At 41.1% G+C, this 26,244-nt stretch overlaps 2 protein-coding genes and 1 long non-coding RNA gene across 5 annotated transcripts in view; 2 read left to right on the top strand and 1 right to left on the bottom strand.

Moving 5' to 3' along the window:
- trpm7 (transient receptor potential cation channel, subfamily M, member 7) overlaps positions 1-10,827 on the top strand; it is a 62,542-nt gene extending 51,715 nt beyond the window's left edge. For all 3 annotated transcript variants that reach the window (XM_021309685.2, XM_021309684.2, XM_021309686.2), the window contains exons 35-40: positions 358-641; positions 828-910; positions 5,697-5,902; positions 6,093-6,144; positions 6,257-6,363; positions 9,850-10,827. In XM_021309685.2, coding sequence (XP_021165360.2) covers positions 358-641; positions 828-910; positions 5,697-5,902; positions 6,093-6,144; positions 6,257-6,363; positions 9,850-9,962 — 845 coding nt within the window. In that variant the 3' untranslated portion in view covers positions 9,963-10,827. The remainder of the gene's footprint in view (positions 1-357; positions 642-827; positions 911-5,696; positions 5,903-6,092; positions 6,145-6,256; positions 6,364-9,849) is intronic.
- A 442-nt stretch (positions 10,828-11,269) lies between these two features.
- Positions 11,270-14,760, top strand: LOC105916410. The gene is made up of 4 exons (XR_001165063.3): positions 11,270-11,946; positions 12,121-12,215; positions 12,399-12,475; positions 12,727-14,760. It is a non-coding gene; the product is annotated as an uncharacterized LOC105916410 (long non-coding RNA).
- A 3,500-nt stretch (positions 14,761-18,260) lies between these two features.
- bcl2l10 (BCL2 like 10) lies at positions 18,261-21,434 on the bottom strand. The gene is made up of 3 exons (XM_012850930.3): positions 21,324-21,434; positions 19,492-19,944; positions 18,261-18,629 (listed from the first exon to the last, which is right to left on the bottom strand). Exons 1-3 carry the CDS (start codon positions 21,354-21,356, stop codon positions 18,507-18,509), a joined length of 609 nt encoding a protein of 202 aa, XP_012706384.2. The 5' UTR covers positions 21,357-21,434; the 3' UTR covers positions 18,261-18,506.
- Between the last annotated feature and the right edge of the window lie 4,810 nt (positions 21,435-26,244).

Genomic DNA, 26,244 nt, shown 5'->3' with positions numbered 1-26,244 from the left:
TAACTTTGAGTCATCTCACAGCGTAGAAGCGTCCACAAACGGCGTCACTGTCGGTGCAACATGTGGGTCTGATGTGCTCTGAATGTTTCAGTTTCTGTCCAGATGGTCTGATTCGGCGAAACAGATGATCTTTCTTGGTTCCGGAGGCAACTTGTTAACTTACAGGACATTTAAAAAGTATTTCTGTTCAGTGGAAGAAGCTGCAAATGTCGGGTCAGATCTCGACTCATCCTAAAGTTAATGACTTTTAAGCGAGCAGCTGATGAAATGAGTGCTTGTCATGGAGAATAATCTGGGGGGAAAAGAATCTAAAGTAAGTCAAGCAGGTAGCTGACTTCCTGCTTTGTGTTGCTTCAGGGGAGCCGGTGACGGTGTATCGTCTGGAGGAGAGCTCCCCCCACACCATCAACAACAGCATGTCCTCCTGGGCCCAGCGGGGCCTCTGTGCCAAAATTGAATTTCTCAGCAAGGAGGAGATGGGCGGAGGACTCAGACGTGCCCTTAAGGTGCTCTGTACCTGGTCAGAGTATGACATCCTGAAGCCTGGACATCTCTATATAGTGAAGTCCTTCCTGCCTGAGGTGGTCCAGACGTGGCAGAGCATCTACAAGGAGGACACCGTGTTGCATCTTTGTCTCAGGGTAAGAGCTCTAACGGTGTGCTGCGCTGCACAAAACCTCTGGAGAGATCCAAGACTTGTTCTTTAGACCAAACGTCAAGCCTCTGGGGCAGCTTTTCCATCTTCAGCGTTTTCTTTCCCACTGCATATTCAAGTTTAAACCTGTCCTTTGATTTTTGGTCACGGTGTCTTCCTCTTATCACTCCAGGAGATTCAGCAGCAACGAGCTGCTCAGAAGCTGACTTTTGCCTTCAATCAAATCAGACCAAAGACCATACCTTACTCACCGAGGTAAGAAGGCCGAGCCACAGAAATGTCTGAGTTTGTTTCACACTCTTGTCAACATCCCAGATTTTAATCATCCTCGGGTTCTGGTCCTCTCCTGAATACCGTGTTCACATAGAACACGGTCTTGTTTTATTTATGGTTATATCTACTGTATTATTTTTTTATCAGCTCTTTATTGATTTGAGCACACAAAGCAGAGGACAAATGTCATTGGAATATATGTTGCAGTGACAAACGAAGATGATTATGATTGTAAAAAGGAATGCAGGAACGGTGTTATAATAATACAAGAAAATAAACACTTGAATTAATCTCATTGGACAAGAGAGAGATGTAAACAAAAGAAGGGCGTCTCAGCAGGGAAATGTACATTTTCCATTTCCTCCAGATGTCTTCAAATTTGTATTACTGGAGTCCAGGGGCGGTTCTAGACAGGGGCCAACAGGGGCCCATGCCCCTGTAGAAATGGTCCTGGCCCCTGTTATGGCTCCTGTACTAAAAGCATGATGTTAAATAAACTTCTCATAACTATTTGCAATGGCAAAGAAACCATAACTGATTGGTCACTTTGACCAATATTATTATAATTTTTTTACCTATACAGTTTTACTCTACTTAAAAAGAATTTAAAACTTAAGATGTTTCACGTTTAGCTTTAGCTGTATTGAGCTGGGGGCAAAGTTTTCAACTGCTAGATCAGGGGTCTGAAACCTGCAGTTCCAGAGCCACAAGTGGCTCATTTAATATTATTCCATAGTTAAATATTGCCATTTTATTGTTGTTTTTTAATGTTTTTTTTCTGTGCCCCTGTGAAAAAACACTGGCCCCACCTTGGCCCCCCTGGTAAATTTGGTCTAGAACCGCCACTGCTGGAGTCTCACTGAGAAAGGGATTCTTTCCATCACAAATATATCATAGATAACTTCACGCCATCCATCTCTACTCGGGATGTCCGGTTTAAGCCATTATAATTTCTTTGCAGATAAACTCAGTATTCCAAATAAATATCTGATCTTAGCTATTACAGTAGTTGAGCGCATTAACCAAAAAAGAACTTGATCCCAATTAAACGTGATACCCGTTCCAAATATAGCCCCTAGTTCTGTATATATCTACTGTCAGAAGCTATTTTCCGTCAGGCCAATAAAAGGTGATGATGATTGGCTTCCTGGGAACGACACAACCTCACAACAGCTGGAAGAACCTGAATGGCTGCTTTGTTGGAGCGGTGTACTAAAATACCCTGATAAGACATTTCCATACAGATGATCTGCATATGTTCCAGCATGATGTACATTATAGAAGTGCTATTTATTGTTTTAATCTCTTCAAGTCCTCTATAGAGTAGAGATGGCTGGAGTCTGTCTTGGAAGCACTAGAGAATACTTTTAGTATACGCTTTTTTTGTTTGTTTGTTTTTTACTGAGCAGTTTAGGTGATGGCGTACCTGGGGAAATGTAAAGAAATCACTTCTATTGACACCGTGCCGTCTTTTCAACATCTGAAAACTCTTGTCTCATATGATTTTTGGTTAAAACATTTAATCATGTTTTAACAGAGAAGTTTATCCATTTATTTCCTGTTTCCGTCCGTCTGTTAATAAGTCTTCTGTCTCCTAACCTTGCTTGGATTGGCACCGTCCCAGATACGTTTTCTTAGATTTTGTTCCACGTAATCTGGGCAGCGAAACAGGATCCCTAATTTAGCTGATATGTAGTAAGCTTCAAGCCGGGGACCATCAGTCCACCTTGTTTTTTGTTTTGTTTTTGTTTTTTGTTGGGTTTTTTGCCAATTGAAGAGTGTGGAATCTTGTCGTTTTTTTTTTTTCTTTTGTCTTTGCCAGTTGTAATGTGATATCAGTATATCCCTTTGATTAAATTGCTTGTCATCAACCTTAATCGGAGGTCATCTGGAATAGATACAGGAAGTTAATTTCTACTGATTTGATCTGAGATTCAAAACTTAATATCGGCATTGGAGTCCATCTCCTTGTGTCTTCCTTTAATTCCTGGTTTTAGTAAATCAGAATTAAGGTTGTATGATTTTTCTTCTGAGATTTCCCCTTCTAAATATTCAATGTGCTTTAATTTCCAATTTAATTGAGTCTTGACGGTTATGTCATTTGAAATGCAACTTTTGAGTCTTTCAGATGTTTTAATTTATAGCCCGATCTACAGAAATCCATAAAATGATAGCTGTTCCCAGATTTAGTATTCATGGTTTGATAAAATGATCAGAGCAGGATCTGCAAATAAAGAAATCTTGAGTTCTGATCATTTTCTTTACCAGTAATCTTGTTATTCTGACCGAGTTAAAGATTCAATAAACAGTGCAAACAATGGTTCAATTGAGAGCCCTGTCAGGGTTCTTGTTCCTGGCCAAATGATTTTGATACAGCTCCATTTATTTTTATTCTGGCTTTTGGTTTATTAAGTAGTGATTTCATAGATTTTGATAAACAGCAGGAAAAACCCTGATTTGTTTAGATATAAGAACAACTAATTACCTTGATCAAATGCCCTCTCAGTGTCGAGACTCAGCATTACTGCCTATAGTTTTTGTTTTACGTTTTTTCTCCTTAGAACCACTTTGCTAGCATCCAAGAGTGTTTCTGGGGACACTTTTCATCATTTTCATAAAAATACTGCCTTAAATCTGTTCTTATTTGCTCCCTCATTTGACCTAGCATCCCTGTATTTAGCCACCAAGTAGTCTTCATCTACTCAGAATCTAATATTACATTCAAATAGAGGGATAGATCCACTGTCCTGATATTGCAATTTGTGACACTATACATGTCCCTTTGAACATTAGATGGTAATCAAGCCGAGAAGAAACCAAATGCAGGTAGGAAAAGAAGGTAAAGTTCATTTTAGTTGCATTCAGACCCCTCCATGTGTCTCAGAGACCCATCTCCCTCATCATTAGTTTGATGTTTTTATTTATTTTTATTCTTTTTTTGTTTGTTTCTCCTGTGTAGCAGGGTTTTTATATATCCAGAGTTGGGTGTAGTTTAACTTTAAAGTGTGCATCCAAGATAAGTAGGTCAAAATCTGTATAAAGAATTTCCACTCAGACATTGGAGGCGCATGGACATTCAACATGGTGACCAAAGCCCCTTGTAGATCACCATCTGTCCATCTTTACGTTGAAAATGTTCTTTCCTGAAAATTAAGATCACCACCCCTCTCTGAGCCCTGTCTATATGAGGAGACATATTGAGAAAATATTTCATATTTACCGTCAGGAGTCGTCTGATGGTAAATATTAAATATTACAGCAGTCTGTCGCTCTGTGCTGCCATGTCTTTGCCAGCCAGACTGGAAGCTTGGTTATATCTACTTTAATGAGTAGAGCACACCTGTTGTAGCTTGTCTAAGCTCTCCCTTTCAGGTGATAATAAAAAAGGAGCCCATGTTGGGGTTCACTGTTCCCGCTGGCCCACCTTCAACAAAATATGGAGTGCATCGTGTTAACGTTAGGGGTGTAACAATACATCGATCCACATGGATATATCGATTAAATGATTGACGATCCGATTACATTGACGTAAAATAAAAATATTGCTCCATATCGTAATTTTTAAGATGCACGTTTATTTTGAAATTCGCAAGGCCTGAGACTAAAGTGAGCAAGTCATTTATAATTATGATTATTTTAAAATGAGAAGGATGTTGTTTTTGATTTAAATGCCTGCTTAGACATAAAATGGTCAAATCATATTCAGTTTTTTTTCTGGGAGTTAATGTATAATAGTGTTAGATGGGCAGATGATATCGCATCACATCGATCCCATCGATTGAAAATCGATTTGCTATCAGCAAATATTGTATCGTTATTCAAATAAATCGATATAACATTGTATCGTGATGCAGCTGGTGATTTACACCCCTAGTTAACGTGATGTCATGTCTGAAACGTACGTTGTACTGGTCAGCGTCTGTATTTATGGCTACTACACACATCATTTAACACAATGCTTTTAAATGTTCAGTTTGATTTACCAACACTAACAGCATTTTAGCTTTAAACACGTACAGAGAAACTGTCTGGTTATCTGGATCACCTGTTTGTTTTTCTTATAGTTAACCTGCCCTGATCGGAGCTCTCGCTGATCGGAAATTAACTTCTTCTTTTTAACGTCATTGAGCACAGCATGCCTTTGTGCTAACAGATTAAGCTGACAACACTCTCTTGATCGGAGAAGACACATTTGACCATTTTTAGTCAAAGAAAGCACAAAAGGTGTAAAAAGCTAAATCATTTTATTTTACTATAAACATTTAATTGTTAAAACAGCAAAACTGAGATTTTCTTTCACTGGATAAAATAAATGTTGAATTGTTTATATCTTATGAGGAACTGAAATAGGCTAAAAGCTTAATTAGCAGATCAGACCCTTACTAAAGTTCTGATTGAGCATCCTTACTTTTATTTTATTCAGAAAAAAAGGAATGATCCCAAGTTGAACTGCCATGAAATAATGTAGCAGGACTGTGCGATATATGACATTTTCATCACAATACCACACAGGACTGTAGTAAATGGGAGGCTGCTATTTTCCACTTTTCATGCGCTGATGCTCTGCATCCCAGCCACGTCATTGGCTTCTCAGTTGGACTCGCTGCAGTTAATGCCTACATGTGTTTGGAAGCTTGTGGTAGCAAAAGTTCCCGTAGTCTTGGAGCATTATGATGGCAGCATAAACTCCTGTTCTCTGTAGCCTTTTTCTTTCCAACATGAACTGCTGTTCATCTGTTTTAAGTTGTCACCTTCATTGTGGCTTCAGGTTTTTGGAGGTGTTTCTGCTGTACTGCCACTCAGCTGGACAGTGGTTTGCTATAGAAGAGTGCATCACCGGCGAGTTCAGGAAGTTCAACAACAACAACGGCGACGAGATTGTTCCCACCAACCTCCTGGAGGAAACCATGCTGGCTTTCAGCCACTGGACGTACGAGTACACCCGCGGAGAGCTGCTGGTGCTCGACCTGCAGGGTAAGAAGTGTCTGCAGGCCCTGAGGAGAAAATTCAGCCCATCAATGTCAGATTTATTACTCGCTTGCTGACTTGTTAAGAAGTAGCTGCAAGGTTAATGGAAAAAAAAAAAAACTAAATGCGACAAACATTCTGAATCTTGTGTTTTTTGTCTTTTTAATAATGCTGCTTGTGATACATTTCTTTGCAGGCGTTGGAGAGATCCTGACGGATCCATCAGTTATCAAGAGTGGGGAGAAAGGGTGAGTGTTCTCACATCAAGTCACCGATGTCTCATTTAATACTGAGCAAGTGCACAGGTAAAGAGCTGCTTTTCTCTCCATCTTCCTGCTTGTTATATTTGTGCTGCTGCAGATCATACGACATGATATTCGGACCTGCCAACCTCGGAGACGACGCTTTCAGAAACTTCCGTACTAAACACCACTGCAACTCCTGCTGTCGTAAACTTAAACTTCCAGGTGAGAGATGGTTTCCAGCTGCTGATTGGTTGCTTCATTTCACACAGGAAATATCTTTTAACCACACATAGAAATACTCTGCTCTAAAAAGCAATGCTGCTATTTATGGGTGACCTCTATGCTTCCTTTAAACATTTAGGTTAGGTCTATGACCTATTTTTTTTTAGCTAATTTAAAATGTGCTGTTTTTAATTTATGCAAATAAGCTGAAGCTGGCTGCCCCCTCCCACCATAACTGCTGTTATGTGCAAGATGCTAACCTCTTGCCACCCAGCTACCATAATGACTCTCTACACGCATTTTTAATCATTGATCAAACGCTACACTTGGGGACATGTCTGGCAACCAGTCCTTCCTCGGCAATATCAAGGAAGGTTGTCCCTGACTCGGCGATTGGCACCACAAATAAAATGAAGCCACACGTCTCTGTTTTCTGTGACTGGGAGACCGTGCAGGATGCATGTTTATTGCAGCCATCAACATTTGTCCTTTCCTGCAGCCATTGTGCAGCACATGCAGCCGGAAAACCAGCTGATGTGCTCCTCTTTATAAAAGTGAAGTGGGCAGAGCTCCGCTTGGGTTGCTTGGTGAGGCAACAGAGCCCGCAGCAATTTTGACGCAACAATCGGGAGGTTTTGGAGATGACTCATTTTTTAGTGCTCAATCTGTTTCTAGAAGCTGTTGTGCAATTATACACTGTTTAAAGTTATGTCATGTTTATAAATAACTCTCTGTCTGTTAAGTATTGTCTGGTGATGATCAGCTCTTAAGCTGATATCAGGACAATGGTTGAAAGAGATGAATTCGAGCACTAGCGATCTTTTAACGGCAAACTCTGCACACACAGAGTTAAGGAGTGACAACTTCTTTTCAAGTTCAAGATTTTAACAGAAATGGAATGAACATCCAGAGAACATTACTATATAATGCTGTTTATCTGAATTAACACTATATTTCGATTAACAAATCCTCTCTACTAGGCTAGTGAAACTTAACTAAACTACTAAGCAAAATGAATATCAAAAGAAATTAAGCTAAGGAACTAATAACATGCAAAAGAAACAAAAGACAAAAGTGGTTGATCATCAGAATAATTTGGTGAATCCCGTTCACTGCAGATCTGATTAAAAATTATGGAATGGAGTTTAATTAGCTTAACTAATTTAGAACAACATTTGGCATGTTTTCAACCCATTCACAATGCGAATCCTGAGTAAACAAAACGTTACTTGATTAAATAACATTTTGTTTGATTTAAAGAACCAAAGTTTGTCTTAAAGAATGTGAATTGAGGTTAAATTAGCTTTACTAATTTAAAACATTTGGTATGTGTTTCAACTCATTCACAATGCAAGTCCCAAGTTAACCAGAAAATTATTTGGGTAAATAACATTCTAAAGACTGATTTGCCCAGTAAAATCATTTACTTAGGATCGCTTGCCTTTGTTTATGCTATTCTACCTCCGGGCACTAGGAGTCGCTGTAGCGATTGGTCGCTAAATCGGTTAAAGCCTAAAGTTATCTACTATTGAATATTAAACTGACATTAATATTCAATATTAATGGGGGAATAAGGCTCATATCTCTATCCATCGACAGAGCAGAAACAAACAAGCGTTATGCTTTAAGACAATGTCCTTTGAATGTCCGGAAGCTACCACAAGCTAATAGCATTTTGGCTAGCGGGCTTTCGGTGCTAACAAATAAAAGCTTAGGTTTTATTTTAGTCATAATGAGTGGGCTGGATAACGTAAACATTAATATCCCATCAATGTATGAAACCCTTGTGGAGATAACCTTTTGTTTTAACCATAAAAACACGCTTTACCATATCAGCAATGCCAAGGAGCCGGATGCTAGCATGGGCTAATTCCGTTAGCCCTTTGTTTAAAAGCGACCATGTGTAACGCATCACACAACATTTCCCAATAAACCTTTAACCTGTCCTTTTTGGATCTCTCTCTGTCCAACCTGTTGATGCCTCGTGTCAGTTCAGTCCACTTTGGTCATCCAAGGAAGGCATTAAAAGGGAACCGTTGTTCCTTCAGCAGCGACTAGTGGCTTAGCTCTGCAGCTATGAGCTAACCGACAGCGTGGTCCGGCAGCTTGGAGGCATGTAGCCATGAGCTTGCCGGAGCGTGGAGCATCGGTCGAGGCCTGGATGTCCTGCAGATAGCTGACAGAAATAAACAAAGCTGTTTCAGCATTCTGTGCTTCGCGGCTGGTTGCAGAAGTCAGAGTGCAACTTAGCTTTGATCGGTGTGATGCATCTCTGGGAGGGCGAGAATTCCCCTCTCTCGCCCTGGTCACTCTATCGAAGCAGGCAGATGAGTTTCACAGAACGGCTGCTCTGTGCACTTTGTGGGCTTTTGGGGTCTTGAGGCCCGCATAGTGCTAGCTGTTCTCATGCCAGCCTCTCTCCTCCTTTGACCCAGGCAGAAGAAGTAGCTTTGTCCTGGACTGCTCCCGGGAGTAGTGGTCGTCTCCGAGTCTGGTCAGAAGTAGAAGACTGATCTTTGTCCTGTGGGAGGAGAGTTTTATAGCAAGAGGGGACCCCTGCTGAGAGGGGAGGTCCTTTGTGCATGTGAGGGGCCCAACTCGCGTTGCTTCCAATCCAATCTGATTTTATTTTTCATCATGGCTCAATGGCAATTCAAAGCAGTAGAGACCTAAACGGAAGTACAAAAATGTGTAAAAACTCTTGATTTCCTTCTTTTTTTTCTTTCCTGTGTAAAATATTACCTGTGCTCAATCCAAATACTCTTACAGGGCAAGGACTCTTTAGCCAAAGCAGAAGTGCATCAGCGGTCGTCATGACAAGTGCTGTCCGAATAGTGCTTTCAATAAGAAAGGACGTAGGAAAAGTATCCCTTATGCTCCCTCTCGCGGCTAGTTTTGCCTAGGAACCCCGCAACATCCCTTTCAGATGCTAAGAACCCTTAATGTATCCCACAATTCTTTGTGTGCCATGACGTATCAGCACAGCCCCCACACGGAAATCAAGGAAAATGTCAGGAGAGAAGAGGCCACACACTTTGTAGTTCATTTTCAGAAGGATGTAGGCCCAGTTTTGACTCACATCACCTATGAGCGTTTCTGTCACGTAATAACGTCAGAGTTAATGGCTGTCCAAATTCAGCACAGCAGTCTGAAGCTCCTTTCCTCCCCATGATAGTTCTTACTGTTGACCCCATGAAAGGTCAAGGAACAGAAGCAGGAAGCTATTATTTAGGGTATTCAGATGGAGCCCTGGTCTTGACTACTGAAAGCTGCTACAGACCAAAGCTGTGGACACACTTGGCAGAGTTCAAAATTGCGTCGCTCTTCCTGAACTACCTATAGCGTCTGCGCTATCTTCAACAGGCCGGATGGTTTGTTTTGATGGAAAACCTGAAACCACACAAAGTTGAATGTTTTCAGTTTGAGTCATTTCAAACGCCACGTATTACGTTTTAACACGTCCTGTTCAATTTCTTTTCTCCTCAGATCTAAAGAGAAATGACTACACACCGGATAAGGTTACCTTCCCTCAGGATGACCCTCCCAACCCAGGGGGCGGAGTTAAAAAATCCCACCAATCAATGAGACTGATGCTGTGATCAGTGAGACACTTTTTTTGTGTGTGGGTGTTTATTTGGAGCGCCTGTGTTTTTTTTTATTTTTTATCTACTATTGAAGCCAAGGAGCAGGAAGGTGAAGCCAACGAACTGGACGAATGCTGCTGTGTTTCTTGTGCATGCAGACTGTTGTGTTCTCGTCCGTTTCACCAAAACGCCGCAGAACACATCAGCTATCTTAATCTCTTGTTTTTAGACATTGGGGGGAGGGTGGTTTTTAAAATATTTTGTACAAGTTTCTGAACATATATACATGTGAACTGGATATATCAACAGGTACAGTGTCATTGCAGAGGCTTTATTTATTTTGAAGTTTGAAAAGTTGCCTTGTTTTACCAAAAGAAAATGGAAAAAAAAAAAGAACAAAACCAAGTGCATTGTAGATCTGTTACAGCAGCTTCAGAGAGGCCCACTGAGACCGAGTTGCTGCAACTTTGCAGATTGCCACCAGATAACTCTTTTTAAATGTATAAAAACTTGTATCCTTTTGTCTTTTAGCTAATAATAAGAAATACATGAATTTAAAACTCTTGTTTAAAAAAAAGAAAGAAAAATGGGCAGATTGCAATGCAACTTTTACAGAAACATGTATGTAATTTTATTGTATTGAAAGTGTCCATTGCTTTTTAGTTTTTATTGTTACAAAGGTACTATTGCTATATCTTTGTCATCAGCTGTTGTTTGAGCAAACTCCAATCTCGTGTATCTTATAGATACAGATATGAGGCATGAGCTGAGCAGAATGAACTGTTTTATTCAGGGGAACTGATGAACACAAGGGTATTACTGTATACATTTTGTACTGAATATCATTTGAAACAAATAAAATGTCACTCAAGCCAGAAAATGTTTTTAACATTTATTAATACGGTACTTGAACAGTTATGTTCTCCACCTTGCTGAATCACTAAAATTTTTGTTTTAACCGGTTAAAGTCTTAATAATAAAAAAAAAAGCCCCTGAATAGATGCACCACTTAGGTTTTATTTTATATTTTTTTCTAAGATGATAACACAGACAATAGAAATTGCAAGAGTGCAGTGTCCTTTGACTGAATTAAGAATATATAAATTCAATTACAAGATCATCCTCATTTACGTATAAAACCAGAGTTTCCTGAAACGCTGTCTCACTTTTACCAAACTCAGACATGTGCATCAGGTTCTTTGCCGTTTAAACCGAAACTGAGCTCTCCCCTCACTACAGATGTGGAAAACGTCAACAGTGATTGGAGAATCTTCAGTGACCTGCTGATCCCTGTTAGGCAGGAGAAATTTGATTTGCTCTTGTCTTTTAGGGCGGGTCTAATTTTGCACACAATATGTAAATGGTCTTTATTGGTGGTCCTCGTGGAGATCTTGCCTAACAAGCTATTCACAAACATGCAAATTGTAGCTCTGCAACGCGGTGCTGTCCAGTGACTTGTGCTCAGGAGCCGACCCGGAGAAGTCTGGCATCTGAACGGGCTTTTTCGGATTCTCGGGGACGTACTGCTTGCACAAGGAGACAATGGATCTGCTGTTTCCTGCAGCCCCGTCTCTGAGATTGCGTGCTGGTATTTGAATCCAGGCACAATACCTTCTCCTGCGCCGCTTTTGATCACCGCTGCACCTGTGCGATAACGTGCCGGCCAAAGGGGAGCGGGGGATGCACAGCTGCTCACCTGCAAAAGGTCAGCCGTGGACGTGCGGCCGTAAATTTGCATTTTCTGAAGTCAGGAGGGAAGCTTCATTACCTCAAAGTCAAATGCTGCAGAGAGCCGGGCCGCCTGAAGACATGCTATGTAAATCTGGGCTGTTTATGAAAGTTATGCACGGCAGCTTTCCAGCCTCCCAACAGGGCGTGGCTTACTCTCTGGTAGTAAAAAGTTTCTCTCAACATCTCACTCCTCTCAGCTGAGTGCCGAGCTCACAGGAAATCTGACTGCTCATAGCTGAACCATGACCACGGTGACTGTAGAGTACTGGTAGGTTTTTCCACTTCCTCTTCTTTTAAAACATCTCCTGTACTCTTTACATTCTCAATTGTAAATAGCCAAACGTCTCTTCTTCTGTTTTCAGTTTATTTTAACCGTGCAATGTACCAGTAGACCTGCTCATGTGCCGTACTTGTCTGTCTGTCTGTCTGTCTTCTGTCACAGTAAAGACTGAAGCTACGCCTACCGCTACCATGAGTTAGCCGGCGTCCTCCGGCAGATTCCCGGAGTGAAGGTGAAAGGAGTCACCGGGAGGCCAGGTAAGGCTGCGCTGCTTTCTTCCTACCGTTCAAACGACCGCCTAGAAAGATGCTTCAAAGGCTTTAGCTTAAATGAACCTGTTTGGACATGGCTGCAGCTTTGTGTTCTCAGAATAGCTCTGCGTCTGTGGTTTGCCCTCATTCATAACCTGAGCGTTTTCATAATATTTCCCACCACCGCAGACAGCTTTGAGGTGTCCCTGGGGGATGAACTCATCTACTCAAAGCTGGAGAAGAACAGCTTTCCAGATGCCGAGGAGGTTTGTGGATTAATTCAGACTTTTTTTACTCAAAAGTACTTTTTGGATAATTGCTTAGGGTTACCTTTGCAAACCGGTTGTTTAACTTTTTTTGTTTTGGATGCAAAATAAAAGCTTGCATGTCATTCAGGAAGAAGTATATTTAGGGTTAAGGTGTGTCTCAAAGGCGTATCAAAATCAGATTGTGTGTTTAAAAAAAAAAAAAAAAAAAAGGATCTGACATGCATACCTTTCGTGTTTCATGTGATCAGATGGCAAAGGTGGTGAGGGAGAAGCTTCCTGAAGGAGGCGCCAAGACAAAGAGAAGCAAATGCTCGGTCCAGTAGGAGGTGGAGAAACGATGTGCACACCGGCAAAAAAAAAGGAGAGATTTGTTCTCTGGCCTATTGGGCACTTCCTGATGAAAATATGAAAATCAGCCTAAAGATTTTTGACAGCTGGTCACAAGGCCTCTGTGTGCCCAAACGAATGAATCTGATCTGGCTTTCATCGTGAATCCAAACGGGTTGGAGCAGTTCTAGGGATCCGGCTGCTGATCGGCGCTTCTTTTTATGACTGCACACGCCTAAAACCCGCGTGGCGTGTGCACGATGCCAGTCGAGAAGCTTTTCGGCCGCCTGGATTCGGAGGATCTGCTTCAATCCCATCAAAATGATTAGAAATGACAGGGGGTGGGGGAAAAAAAAAAGCTCTGTTAAGATTTGTATGTATTTTGGGTTTCTTTGTTTAGGTCACTAAACGGATACTTGGGTCTGTGTGGGAGTTTTAATCGTTCCTTCGAGTCTACATTCAAGACTCTTGGGACGTTTAATTTAATATTTGCCTGACATGTTTGATGTTCCATGGTCTAAAATATCTAATATCCGTTTTCCGCTGTCAAAAGATGATTACGGAGCAGCAATAAAAACATAAAAGCTGCGGTCATTATTAGATTTCATATTTATCTGAGTTTGGGGTTTGAATCTAACCTCCCATCTGACCCACTTGTGTTCCCACAGTAGCCTACCCACCAAAAATAAGCTGCAGAGCTGAAAAAAAACCACAAAACATGTTTTTCAGATAGTGTCATACGCCACTTGGGAACAGGGAAGCCTGGGAACATAAGAGCAACCACCCCCTCTGATAAACATAACTTTTTAATAGCACACGCATTAAGCAATAATATTTAACACATGTACTTTTCTTTGATCAATTAGATGGACACCATTTATTTGTGTGAAGCAGCGTTTAGCTTAACTAACCTGGTAAATATTTCTTTAATAGACCCCCTACATAACAGTTCTTGCAAGACATAAAATGAAGTAGATTTTTAAAGTCTAGATTAAAATAGAAATATGCTTTATTATCCCACAGTGGGGAAATATAGGTGTCCAAAGATATAATTTTCTTTGGACGCAGACTTTATTATGCTAAGCTACGCTAACTTACTACTAGTTGCAGTTTTCTTTTGGGGGGTTTTCTCCTTGAGTTACTGTCAAATATGATATAGCAGTTGATTGAATATGTCAAACCTTTCTTTGGGATGTTTCCTTTTTTGTTAAGGGGTTTTGTTTGTTTGTATCTGGACCAGGGGTGTGCAAACTTTTTTTTTGTCACATGGGCCAAAATTTTCAAGTCTAGGGAACTCGAGGGCCAAATAACAATAACGAAACTAAAATACACCTGAAAATTGTGACTTTTTTTTTTTTTACCTGCACCACAAAATATGAGCATGCAATTAATGAATTAAAATCAGATTTAGGTGCAGTAAAGTCAGCATTTGAGTAATAGTTATTAAATGTGGTGCTATTTACTTTGAAATTAAAGAGACTGCGAAAAGCTTGTTTTTAAAAAGAAAAAAAAGTCCAACGCTTTGTGTTGTACCTAACATTTTCAATTGTAAACGGATTATACGTTTTTTGTAATTTGTCTAAACCATCAACCAGAGATGGGCCAAATTATTTATGAATTGCAGCTGAGGGGCCGCACAAAGTCAATCCGGTGGCCACCAAAGGCCCGCAGGCCGCGCTTTGGACACCCCTGATCTGGGCCAAGCTATTTGCAGACTTCATGCTAAGCTGTGCTAACTTTCTGTGAGCTTAAGGTTTTTCCTTTTTGATGTTGGTTTAAAGTGTGAGCATTTGAGAAAGAAAATGTCAGAAATGTTTTTTTTTGAATATTTATGAAGAACCTCGCATCATGAACAAGTGTACAATAGTGTAAAGCAACGTGAGCTCTCTTTGGAAATTTGCAACAATGTGCTGTTGTTACATATTTTATAACAAATAAAACGGAACTGAATGCCATCTGCTTGTGTTTCTAGTTTCACTCACATGTGGCTACATGGCCAGGTATGTGTGTCAGACCAGATTCTGATTAATAGACACATTGTTACCACACTTTGGCCTCCTTTAAAACCTCCTTGATTCTTTGACGTGCCAAACAAAAATAGTTTGAGCTGAAATATTGAAGTGTGACATAAAAGCAAAAATCTGTAAAGGGGGCATTTTTCCCCCTGCTCTTTATGTAGAAAACCTGCTAACTAGTTTCAACATCAAAGCCCTATAAAGGAGATGCCTTCCAGCTCAGTGTTTTTATTTTTTTAAAGCGGTCATGGAGAACACCCTCTACATGATCTCAGGTCTCTGTAAAGATTCAAATAAGTTAAAGCAACATAAAGACATCCGTCAGCTGCGTGTCGTACGCTGCGGGGGGGTTCACTCGCCGAAACACAAACAGGAAACAGGAAGCCACATCACTGCTGGGTATAGTCGTGTTTTACAGAAAGGAGAAACGCTTCAGAGTGAGTGAGATGTGAAACCGGGCTGTGCACTGAAGGAAACGATCCGTTTCACTGGTGCTGCAGGTCTGCAGTGGTCTGCTAACCTCAGTGCAGCCTCCTGTTGAATGGCAAGCATGAAAACTCTTCTGTCACTGTCACCTTTCAGAGACATCTCATCTAATACAGACTCTGTGGGCCCGTCCACTTCTGACTGTACAGCAGCAGTTCAATAAACTTTTACATTTGTCGTGGCTTTCCTGATGGTTTATTTACCAATTCTGGCACATTTCTGTTTTTTCCCGTTTGTCACAGGTGACAGGTTGTTAAATAAAGATTTCTAAATGTACCGAATACAATTGGTCAGTACAGAGGCCTAGAGCTTTAGGATCCGAGTGATTAGTTTGATATCTGGACAATGTCATTACATTTAAATGTTTAGCCTAACTTTAAGCATAACGTAGGCCAACGCACCATGAGCTGCGTTGGGTAGCATTTTGTGGGCCTGTCGCAGGACAAATCCTTCAGCACAAAGATGTCAGGATATGCAGGTTGGAGGAATGGCGTGATTCTACTTCTGGGTGCGGGTTGATTAACACAGCCAGCCACCTTGTGGTTAGAGCTGGATGCTTGCATCCTGTGAAGGCTGCAAGTCCCCAGACTCCCCTCTGTGGGTCCCGGAGCATGACCCTCAGCCCCAGGATGCTGCCTGGGGCAGACGACAAATTTCAGCGGATTGCACAACGTTGCAATGACAAAGATGAGGATTTTTAATGATGTGAATATGCTGTTTATAAAAGCTATACAGTGGATGGCCGCCGTCTCACTGGCGCTCGCACACAAAGCAAACGTTTGGATCTCGGGGCGTTTAACTGAACCAGAGAAGCAATGTCAGCGGATTGGTGTCGACGGGGGAGGGGAATATCAGTGATGAGCCATAACAATATGAATGACTGACGTCAGCCCAGTCGTTCTTTGGTGTGGAAACAAAAGCATGCCGCACTTTTCAGTTTTTTTTTTTTTTTTTTTTTTTTTAATTGGAGAAAATGTCTGTTTTTGCAGCTTCAATTTTTCTTGTATTTGACCAGGTTCATATGGATTTTGAGCCTGAACCCTTGCTGGCTGGGTGAGCCTTACTAGTCAGACAGCAGGAGGTTCAGAGGGAGGAAGTATCAGGCCCACTGCTGCAGCTTCGAAGTGTGCTTCAGAAGATAGCGTGTCGATAACACCACTGTGCAAAGCATTTGAAAGCTGATAAATTCAGAACCTGCCGTTTACTTCCTCATTTATGATGTTCCGTCGCTGCTCTGGTCAGAATGAAGAGTATCAAAATAGACGAAGACGACCCAGAGGGAAACTGCATCCTGACCTAAGCTGCTCTGCTTGCTGTTGAAAACGACGTGCTGCAACTAGAGAAACGACCCTGAGGGGGACAGTTGGGCTTTGTGGCCCCCCAGTGGCAAAGACTGGTCTTAGATTGGACGAATGACATTTTATCACAACATTGTGGAGGCAAGATGTTTCCCTCTGAAATGTGAATCTGGTTGGATTTGGACTGAATTTTGTTCCAATGTTGTATCAAGCGAAGAACATGTTTTGTAAATGGAAATTAAAAAGAAATACAATCCAGTAAAAACTTCTTTAAAAAGTTTTCAAAGTAACTTAGAGTTTATCCAAGAAATTTTAAACATTTTAGTCCAAAATATTTTATTTTACAGATTTTAGGTTTTCTGTTTTTTTTTTTTTCTTCCCAAATGTCTCTTTTTTAGGTTGAGTTGTACAGATCTCATCCTCTTCACTTCTGGGGGCGGGCTTTCCTCTGGAGTGAGGAGCAAAGACTCATTCCTATTGGTCTGCATGGACGTTAGCAACGACATTTTTATTGGTCAATGTCCGTGTCAAGCGCTAGAAGCGAGGAGAATCTGCTTGAAAAGGAAAAAAAAAAAGTTTGAAAAGAATGCAAACCGTAAAATAACCTTAAAGACATTTGGAAAAAAAAGCTTAATATTAAATCTGTAAAAAAAGTGAAAAAAAGTTAGTTTTGTATTACATGAGAAATCACAATTTGATCTGGTTTTGCAAAGTTTAATTTCTGGATTGCATTTTTTTCTGCAAAATTAGTTACAAAAGATGTTCTTTGCTTGCAACAATGAAGGAACATTCCATAAGGTTTTCATATTTTGCTGTGCAACAAATTTTAGAAGGGGTACGTTTGAAAAGGCGTCTAGCCACTGCCGTGTAATTCCAAGGTGGCCATAAAGGCAGCTTTCATGGCCAAGTTGGTAATTTGTGGTTTCATGTAGGTGTCAGTAATTAGATGAGTCAGTTGGCTCCAGCTGGGTCACTTTTGTTTTCCGATCCCTTTACTGTAAGCGGAGCCGTGTGCTGTTCAGAGGAGACGACAGAACATCTCTTATTAACGATGATGTGTCTGAACGGGAGAGAAGGGGGTCATTTATGGTCCCCGGGACGCTCACGCTCACCTGGATCCTAAAACGTTATGCCAGCTTTTAGATGTACATCACACACACAGTCCAAAGAAAGATCACAAATCATTTTATTACAAAAAGTCAAATAAATATCAGAAAATAGGTTTACATTTTTTGTTGTTTTTGGAGAGGGGAATGTCAAATGCAATGAAATGTGCCCGATTGGTCACTGGTTGGGTAGATGGATATGAAATAGTTTACCAAGTCATAGCACCATTTGGAGGTCATCGTCGCTGTTACAGCTCTGCTGACCCAATAAAACATTTAAAAAAAAAAATAAAATAAAAAAAAAATAAAAAAAAATAAAAAAAAAATCAGCAGAGGGCTACTGCTTTAGGTGTCTTTTTCATATAAATATATTAATTTACACAACCTAAAAATGCGTTTATCAAACACGACTAAAGGCAGCAGATCACTTTAGAATCTAAACCCAGGTTTGTGAGAAATTGAAAAAGTATTTTAGCTGCACAGATGGAAAAACAGTTTTTGTGCTTCAGTTATTAACCAAAGATATGCAAACTGATGTCAGTCATTTGACATTTAAACAAAAAAAAAAAAAAAAAAAAAAAAGGCATTTCTAATTGGTTTACAATCTTTAGGAACAAGCAACAGAGTGTCAGTATGGATGCTTGTAGGGAGTCGCGAGCTTGTGCAAACAATCCGATGTGAGACCGCAACCCTGAATTCACTACAGGTTCAACCTTGCGTTGCCGCGTCGACGTTACGATTCGAACGTTTCCTCGTTGGGACGCAGCCAGAACTGGTGACGGACCGGGGGGGGCAGCTAGCGCACCAGGAGGAAGGTGAGCCCGGCGATGCCCACTCCTGCTACAGCAACCAGCGCCGTCTTCATGGAGGAGTCCTGACTCGCTCCTCTGGCACCGTGGGCGTAATTACAGAACCCGTCCTGAAGGAGGCAGAAAAAAAAAAAAAACAATTATAAAACCTCCAGTTCAAAGGCAAAGCATTAACATTTAAAAACGGCCAGACAGCTGCTCAGTCGTGATCTTTAAAAACAAAGTCAACCTATATTAGGTTCCAAAACACAGATTATGTCAGTCACTACAGTGGGACTGTGTCCTGCGTTCACACTGAGGCAACACATTCGGACACACCTGCCGTCGGCCCCAGGTGCCCCCCCCCCACACCCCACCCCACCCCCCCGATCTACAGCTGCGTGTTTTTCTGGTCATACAACGTTGCCCTTCAATGTGGAGAAGGGCTGGCATTCAACGCAGCTTTGACTGTTACAACAAAGTCCATCTGGCTGACACGTCTGAAACCAGCTGCCAGCTCCGCTCCAGACAGGAGGGCCCTCTGTGTGTGTGTGTGTGTGTGTGTGTGTGTGTGTGTGTGTGTGTGTGTTTACATGGTTGTTAGGCAAGCCCATTCATAAAAGACGAGTCATTCAGCTCGCATTGTTTTTAAGTTTGTATAAAGCTCTCGGGACTCTTCAGAGTTTGTTCCAACTGCATCTTTAAGCAAAATTCTTTTTTTTTTTTTTTTACCCATTAATCTGGAATTTAGTCTGTCTCCAGGAACTAAATCTACGGTCATTTTATCAGAACCCTGAGAATGGATCAGCTAAAAAAAATGAATAAAACCCCCTGAGTTTCACTCTGGCAGGAAATAAACTGAATTATGTCAAACCAGGTGGTTTCCAGATAAAGTTATTTTTAGGGTGTTTTGAAAAGGCTCCACGTCTGAAACCAAAACAAACAAAAAACAAAAAACTGCAGCTTCCGTATCAGATGAGCGTCCCAACTCACCCATCCGTCGTTTTCCTGTAGCCAGTCCTTTTTGTGCTTCTCCAGGTAATCGGCGATGGTCTCCGCCAGCTCCCGGCAGCTCACCGGCTCATGCTGCCTCCCGGGGTCCGGCCCCGGGCTCCTGCCCTGCTGCTCCTGCAGCTGTCTGGCCAGCACGCCGGCGAAGGTGAAGAGAGATACAACCCGTCCCCAGTTAAAGTGTCCGTCCCCCACCATCTCGTCCATCACCTTCCAGAGGCTGGTGCAGAGGTCCGTCTGGCTGTGCCTCAGGAAGCTCTGGGTCAGGGCGTGGAAACGAGCCTGGTGCTGGCTCTCCACGTCCTGAGCCAGGCGCCTCATGGCAGCAGCGGGCTCACTGGGAGGTGGAGGGGCTGGGTGTGGGCTAGAGCAGCGCAGGCGCATGTAATCCTCTGCGACAGCCACGGTCTCTTTCCACAGCCCACAGGACATTTTCTGCGGAGGACAACAAACATTTATTGGAGGATTCGTAACAATTCAGTCAAGAAGAGATACTCAATTAAGCCACTTGGAATAAATCTCGGATTTATTATGAACGTCAGTCAGGATGTGTGTCTGCTTTTAAAGTTCCACCAACTTTAAAAGTTAAAGCTAGAGGTCAGACTCTCCCTGAACTGCCTCTGATTGTTGATCTGCAAGTCAAATACAAGTAAATATTCTTTTTCATTTTAAACAACTCCCATCATTTCATCATGAAAAATTAAAGTATTAACTTTCATGGATAAATTTATAATGTCCCCAATTTTCTGTGGATTAAACTATTTAAAAAAAAAAAAAAAAAGGCCCATTTTCCCTTTGGTCTGTTAATCTAAAGCAGCAAGTCGCTCCTTCCAAGAAAACCGGAAGTGAGCGTGACCCCAGGACGCGTCTGATTGGTGCATCGTGCCAGATGTAACGTCACTGTAACAAAGAGACCGAAAATGGCTTTTTAAAACCCCCTTACTGTTTTCACATTTCCATCCCAGTCTGGAAATCATATCTAGCAACAATCGCAGTACAAAGGCGGAGCTGTGGTTACTGGTTGGGTCGGTCCAGGTCCATTTTTAAAAGGTCCGTCACGTTTCCGGTCAGCTGACGGGTCCGAGTCAGAAAGTTAGCCTTCCTGCCCGGCCACCATCATCAAGATAAAAAAAAAAAAAAGAAGAAGGACTGAAGCTCTGTTAAAACAGCGGAGATTGGACCGACTCGTCCGGGAATAAACACAGTCATCCTCTTTTTAACGAGTAAAAATAAAAAACACGAGTGAAACCGGATAGATTTGGACCTCAGAAAACGAAAAAAAGTCTAATTAAATATATTATAGACACTGACTGAGCAGCTACTGTTAATACACATGTACAATATTTATAATAAAAATGTCGTTTTCCTTTTTTAAGAGGTTAACACCGAGCCTGGGCTGAAAGCGGTACCGGAGCGCGTCGTGTCGGTGAGGGACGGACGAGCTTTTGTTAGCTGCCGACGAACCGAGCCGGTTCGCCACGAAAGCGCACCCGAAGCCTCGAATGTTTGCTTATTTCAATATAAATAAATGAATAGATAAAGTAGAACATTTGGTTTTGGAGCACAAGCCGGTCTGGAGCGTCCGTTAGTCGGAGGCTCTAAGCGGCGAACCCGGAGCGGCTCCTGCCGCTGCCTGCCTGTCAGTGAGCGCAGCAATGGAGGACACAAAGGAGCGCCGCCGCCGCCACAGCTGCCGCTTCACGCCGCCGCTCGCCACCGCCATAACGCCCCTCTATGGCCGGGGCTCCCACCTCCCCAAACGAGGCGCTCATATAGCGGTAAAACGCGGGATTTTGATCCTCACAAAGGCTTACCCTCCCAGCGATGTGTGACGGCTCTCTGCACATCCAGACGGCGGAAGGAGAACCTCGGCGCACTCACCACCGCTTCCCCTGCCGGCGGCGCATTTATCCATGACTCCGCCCACTGGAACAAAAAAAAAATCCCCCTGGAAATAGACGCGATGCTATGGATTTTAGCTTTGCATGGATAGCTCACCAGTCAAATAAAAGAAGCACTGCACGCAGGGAAACACAGACATTTGAATTTAACAAATAAATACAATTGCACGTGTGTGGTATTTTTGGTACATTATATTATGTGTTTTCCTGAGAAGATATTCTTAAAATACACTGCATCTCCAACAAAATCATTTTATTCAAGTTAAATTATTTTATTGCTTCAATAAATCAGTTTCTAATGTGGTATATGTTGATTTAGACACTTGCAGGCAATGCTTGAGCCTTTTAGGCATGGATGGCCTGGGATCCCATGGTGTGATGGAGGACACGGGTTGTGCACAAATATCACTGTTCCACACTATCAAGGTGGTTCCACAACAACTTAATGAACAGAGCAAGACTATCTAATAAGCACCTGCCAGATTTAGCTGTAGCTTTCAAGTTGCAGAAAATAACACATCCTTTTGCTTTCCTGTTCTTCAGTGACCTAAGGGACACAATAAACTGATATTAATACGTTAAACAGTTGTGTTAAATGCTTGAGTAGCAATTTTCAAAGGTCTGAGTTTTACTTTTTTTTTCAGTGTCAGTGAGAGGAAGGTATAGCAGCATTCTTTAAGCCAGCTGACCAGCAGGTAGGGGCAGGGCCTCTCCCTACAGAGACCTCCAACCTTTTACCTCATATTAAACGGGTTCTGGCTTAGCGACTGATAGAGTAAGACATGTTCACGGGAGCTCCTACCATCTCCTCTCGGCATTTATGAGACTGAGAATTAGAAACGTCGATGGCAGATAATTTAAGTCAGAGAAATTTCGTGAAAATTTTATGTCATGGCTACGCCTTCGCTACACATCCCCATGAAGCCAGCATTACCACCAATGACAGCCCATCTGGATATTTTTCTTTAAAAAGAGGGGACAGCTCTCTCTACAACCTCTGGTTTGCTCTTGCAGTCGAGTTGCTGTCTTTTTATTATTGTCATAATTTTCATTATAAGGAATCATGCAGAATTCAAATTATCGTTACGTGCCACTATTTAAAAAAAAATCCTGTTGTAATGCTCACATTTGCCGTTGTCACATTCTCCTTATTCTTTAAGGATTTCCTTAATGAATGGGGTCTTTTGCTCTTCCGCAGACCTGCTGGCTGAAATGAACCTTCCACCCTCCAATCTTTTAAGATATCTCCAGGCGGGGTACTGTGTAAAAATCTTTGTTCTTTAAATTCTCCTACCTTCCGCCTGAGCGTGGTGAACTTTCACAACTCAATCCCTTAAAAAGGTTGCTAATCTCAATAATCCATCGTTCCATTCAGTCATACGATGGTTATTTAATCACCAACACACAAAAAAACAAAACAAAACTGGGCGTTTTAATTAGGATTGGTCTTTGATGTACACTGGTGGGAGTCAGCGCTGAAGGTCATGTATTAAATCTCCTATCTGTGCCACTGGATCCTGATACAGGACAAAGTTATGTTTAGATGTCACTATTCAGAGGCGGCTCAGATGTCCCAAACTACGGTCCATGTTCGTGACAGACGTGGAGACCCAACCCCAGATCTCTCGTTGCGTATATGTTTTTCTCTCCTCCAGCCCTCCTCCACACTAAGTCCAAGGTCAAACTATTGACCATACGTTCGTATTTTTTGACCTTTCAGAAAAACACATCTGTTTGCCTGGTAAAGAACTGGAAGTATTAGTGTTTACTTCTGTAACGGTGAAATGCCACCTCCCTCTTATTGGAAAGCCACAACACCTCCTTTCAGCTCACAATAGATTAAATGGGTCATTTTAAAGGTCTCCTTTAACACCAGAGGAGATTTGATATAAAAAAAAAAAGGAAGTTCCACAATAAATGACAACCTTTCATAGATTTAAATTTTTGCAGCAATGTGCTATAACCCCCCCCCCCCCCTTCTTTGATTACTTTTAAAATATTGTTTTTAATTTTCGTAATAGTTAGCTGTTCTGGAAAAATGCAGAAGAAGCAAAAAAACCCAAATAAAAAGCTAATATGCCCCAGTCTGTGTAAACATCTTTGTTATTCTTGTACACACATCAGTGAACGAATAAAACAGAAAAGTGTTTTAAACCATTGGAATGTGATGAATACATGTGGGATTACATTTTAATAAAGGAAGTTCAGCAAATCATTACTATTAATCAGCATCTTATAAAAAAACAAACCTGAATAATAAGCTGAATTTGACTGTGTTGTGTGAAACTAGGATCACCAGACTTTGAATCCATCCGTCTGATTGGACAGTATTGACTTGGTAAAGTGACTCCTGCTAATGTTTGTTGTGCTGGTATTAAACTCTAAATATAATATTTAGTTAGTATTTGTTACCAAAAAAAGAAGCCCATCTTGCTAAAATTAAATCCTTACAGTCTTACATTACAAAGAAATATGCTGAAACAAATTTCTAATATAGACCTACCAAAATCCCTTTTTTGCGGCATACATTCGTGACTATAGTTAGCCAATACTTTTATATATGTGACCATAAATGAATCATTTACAGTGTATTATAATAACTAAAAAATACCTTTTGCCCTCAGTTTAAGGTACATGAGCTAAATGCCAAGCATTGGCCAAGACCCAGAACAGGCCGTAGAGCATTTAAAACCTATTTTTGCTGATGCACAAATCAGTTATGAAGAATAAGTTTAATTTAAAGGGATTAAATTTTGATTTAACGTCACCTGAGACGTAAAAAGACTACCGAGGCAGAAAGTGTTAAACTGTCACCATTAAAACCTGAAGATCATTGACCGGCTTCAGAAAGTGAAACGTAAATTGTATTGAGATCAGCGGTGAGGTAAAAATCTGGCTATACTGTGTTTACGTACTTTCACCACGTAGGAATTCCCCCCGTTATTATTTTTCCGTCCTCTGTATATTACTGCTTGTCGTTCTCATTTAGCCTCGGTGTTTTCCTCTGGGAATTTTATATTCTTCGTCGGGATTTTTGGTGTAAACTGAACTACTGTTTGAACAGAAAAACAAAATTATGCAGGCAAGAGCTGCATTTAAATGCTTTGCTTTGCTGCCACACAGTGCTTCAGTAATCCTTGGTGTTGAGCTCTGGTGCCTAAACAGGACAAAAAAACAAAAACGTGTCCCCAGAACTTCAGTGCAAAGGGGGTGCCGTGTTTGGCGCATGGGCGTTTTTACTCTTATGTGTACACGTTGAATCATCACAAAGTACATCTGGGACACAAACACTGCTTATGTGGAAAAAAACACCTGACCTTTGAGCGCTGTAAGAGAACTGGTGTGTGAGACAGAGTATGTAGTCAACAATCAATCATGTTCTGAGGACACAGACTAGATCAATCTTTATGGTTCTTCCTCTGACGGACGAACTGATGCGACTGGAGATGCTGTTTTTAAATATCACAAAACACGTTTGCCTCCTATTCACTCTTTCTTTCTTCCTTCCTTAGATTGTGCGTTTTTCTGTGCCACAGTTTGCTCAGTATTGTCGCTGTTTTTATACACCATGACCAGCCTGTCAAGCTTTTCCAGGCTAATTCCCGTATCCAGTTTTCTTTTAGCTCTGACCTTCTTTTTGACCTTTTCAGTTTGAACACATGATAGAAAAAAAAAGGTGCTGCAGGGTCTTTAACAAAGGTAGATGTTTTGATTCCCACAAACGATGAAGCGATTGCAAAAGTATTACCATTTATTCATAGAACAGGTCAACATTATGAAGTTTGATAATGTAGGTCAGTTAAATGTGCTAAATGGGCCAGTGTCCTATTTTAAAGCCATAACATTTAGAGATGTTTACAGTGTGAGACTTTAATAAATCATTATCGGGCTTTCCGTCGTTTTTAAAGGGAATAAGTGAGTTTAAAATTGTGGGAAAACCCTCCTTCCAATAAAAAGAGAAGTGAAAATAATATGAGTTTTGCTGTTTATGTGTCTTCTTAAACAGATATGAAATAAATGAAACAGATCTGTCCATCAATTTCGAAGAGGGCAGATTTTTTTCCCCTACTCAACAAAAAGAGTCTCAAAAAAAGGGAAATATATTTTTCCCCTGTTATTTTAAAACAGTTTCTTACGTTCCAGAGAAGGAAAAACCCAAATGTGAAAGAAGCGGACACAACATAGTTTAGAGTAATATTCAGAAATCTTAATCAATGCATTCGATGAGGCTTGTTTTTCAGATTAAGATTACCTTTTGGCAATAACCTTTAAGCAGGTATTAAACATAATTTCCATTAAGCCCATACCTCTGTAATAAAATAGTTTTTATTGGTCTGACATAATATTAGTCTATTCTTAAATGTGCTATTTTACATTAGCTCTAAGTGCAAAATGATCATGAACTAGAAAAACAAAACTACAGCAGCACTAACTGAATGAACATAATAAACCTGTACCCTAACTTCCTAACTCACCGTGATGATAGAGTCCATGGTTCAGTCCCACAGCAGAGAGAAACTCAGATATTACAGCTTTGATCGGAAGGCTGACGGAATTTTTCTGTCCTCAGTAAAATTTTTGATTTCAAGTGGAGTTTTTTTTTAATCTCAATGCGTCTTAAATCCCTCATTAGGGTGCCAGTTTGTTAGGTATCCAAACTGTTGATCTCAGAACCCCTTTCTGTACAGCTTTACGGCTTTTCTATTCCAGTTCAAGCTGGAGACTTTGCTTTCACCACCTTGGCCTGAGGTGGACATTGTGCTGTGCACCAATCCCAGAGCATCGATCTCAGCTGCCTTCTGCAAGCCATTTTTCCTTCACACAGTTTTTTTAT

This window comes from Fundulus heteroclitus, chromosome 4, assembly GCF_011125445.2.
Source record: "Fundulus heteroclitus isolate FHET01 chromosome 4, MU-UCD_Fhet_4.1, whole genome shotgun sequence".
Lineage (NCBI taxonomy): Eukaryota > Metazoa > Chordata > Actinopteri > Cyprinodontiformes > Fundulidae > Fundulus > Fundulus heteroclitus.
The sequence above is the reverse complement of the archived record's forward strand: the minus strand, read 5'-3'. Positions and strand labels throughout refer to the sequence as shown.

Excerpts from the sequence above, each read along its gene's own strand:
- bcl2l10 (XM_012850930.3), bottom strand. The coding sequence starts at position 21,356 with ATGTGCAGAGAGCCGTCACACATCGCTGGGAGG. Across the intron at positions 19,945-21,323 it reads CGTCACACATCGCTGGGAGG|AAAATGTCCTGTGGGCTGTG; the intron begins GTAAGCCTTTGT and ends TGTCCTCCGCAG. Across the intron at positions 18,630-19,491 it reads TACAGGAAAACGACGGATGG|GACGGGTTCTGTAATTACGC; the intron begins GTGAGTTGGGAC and ends TGCCTCCTTCAG.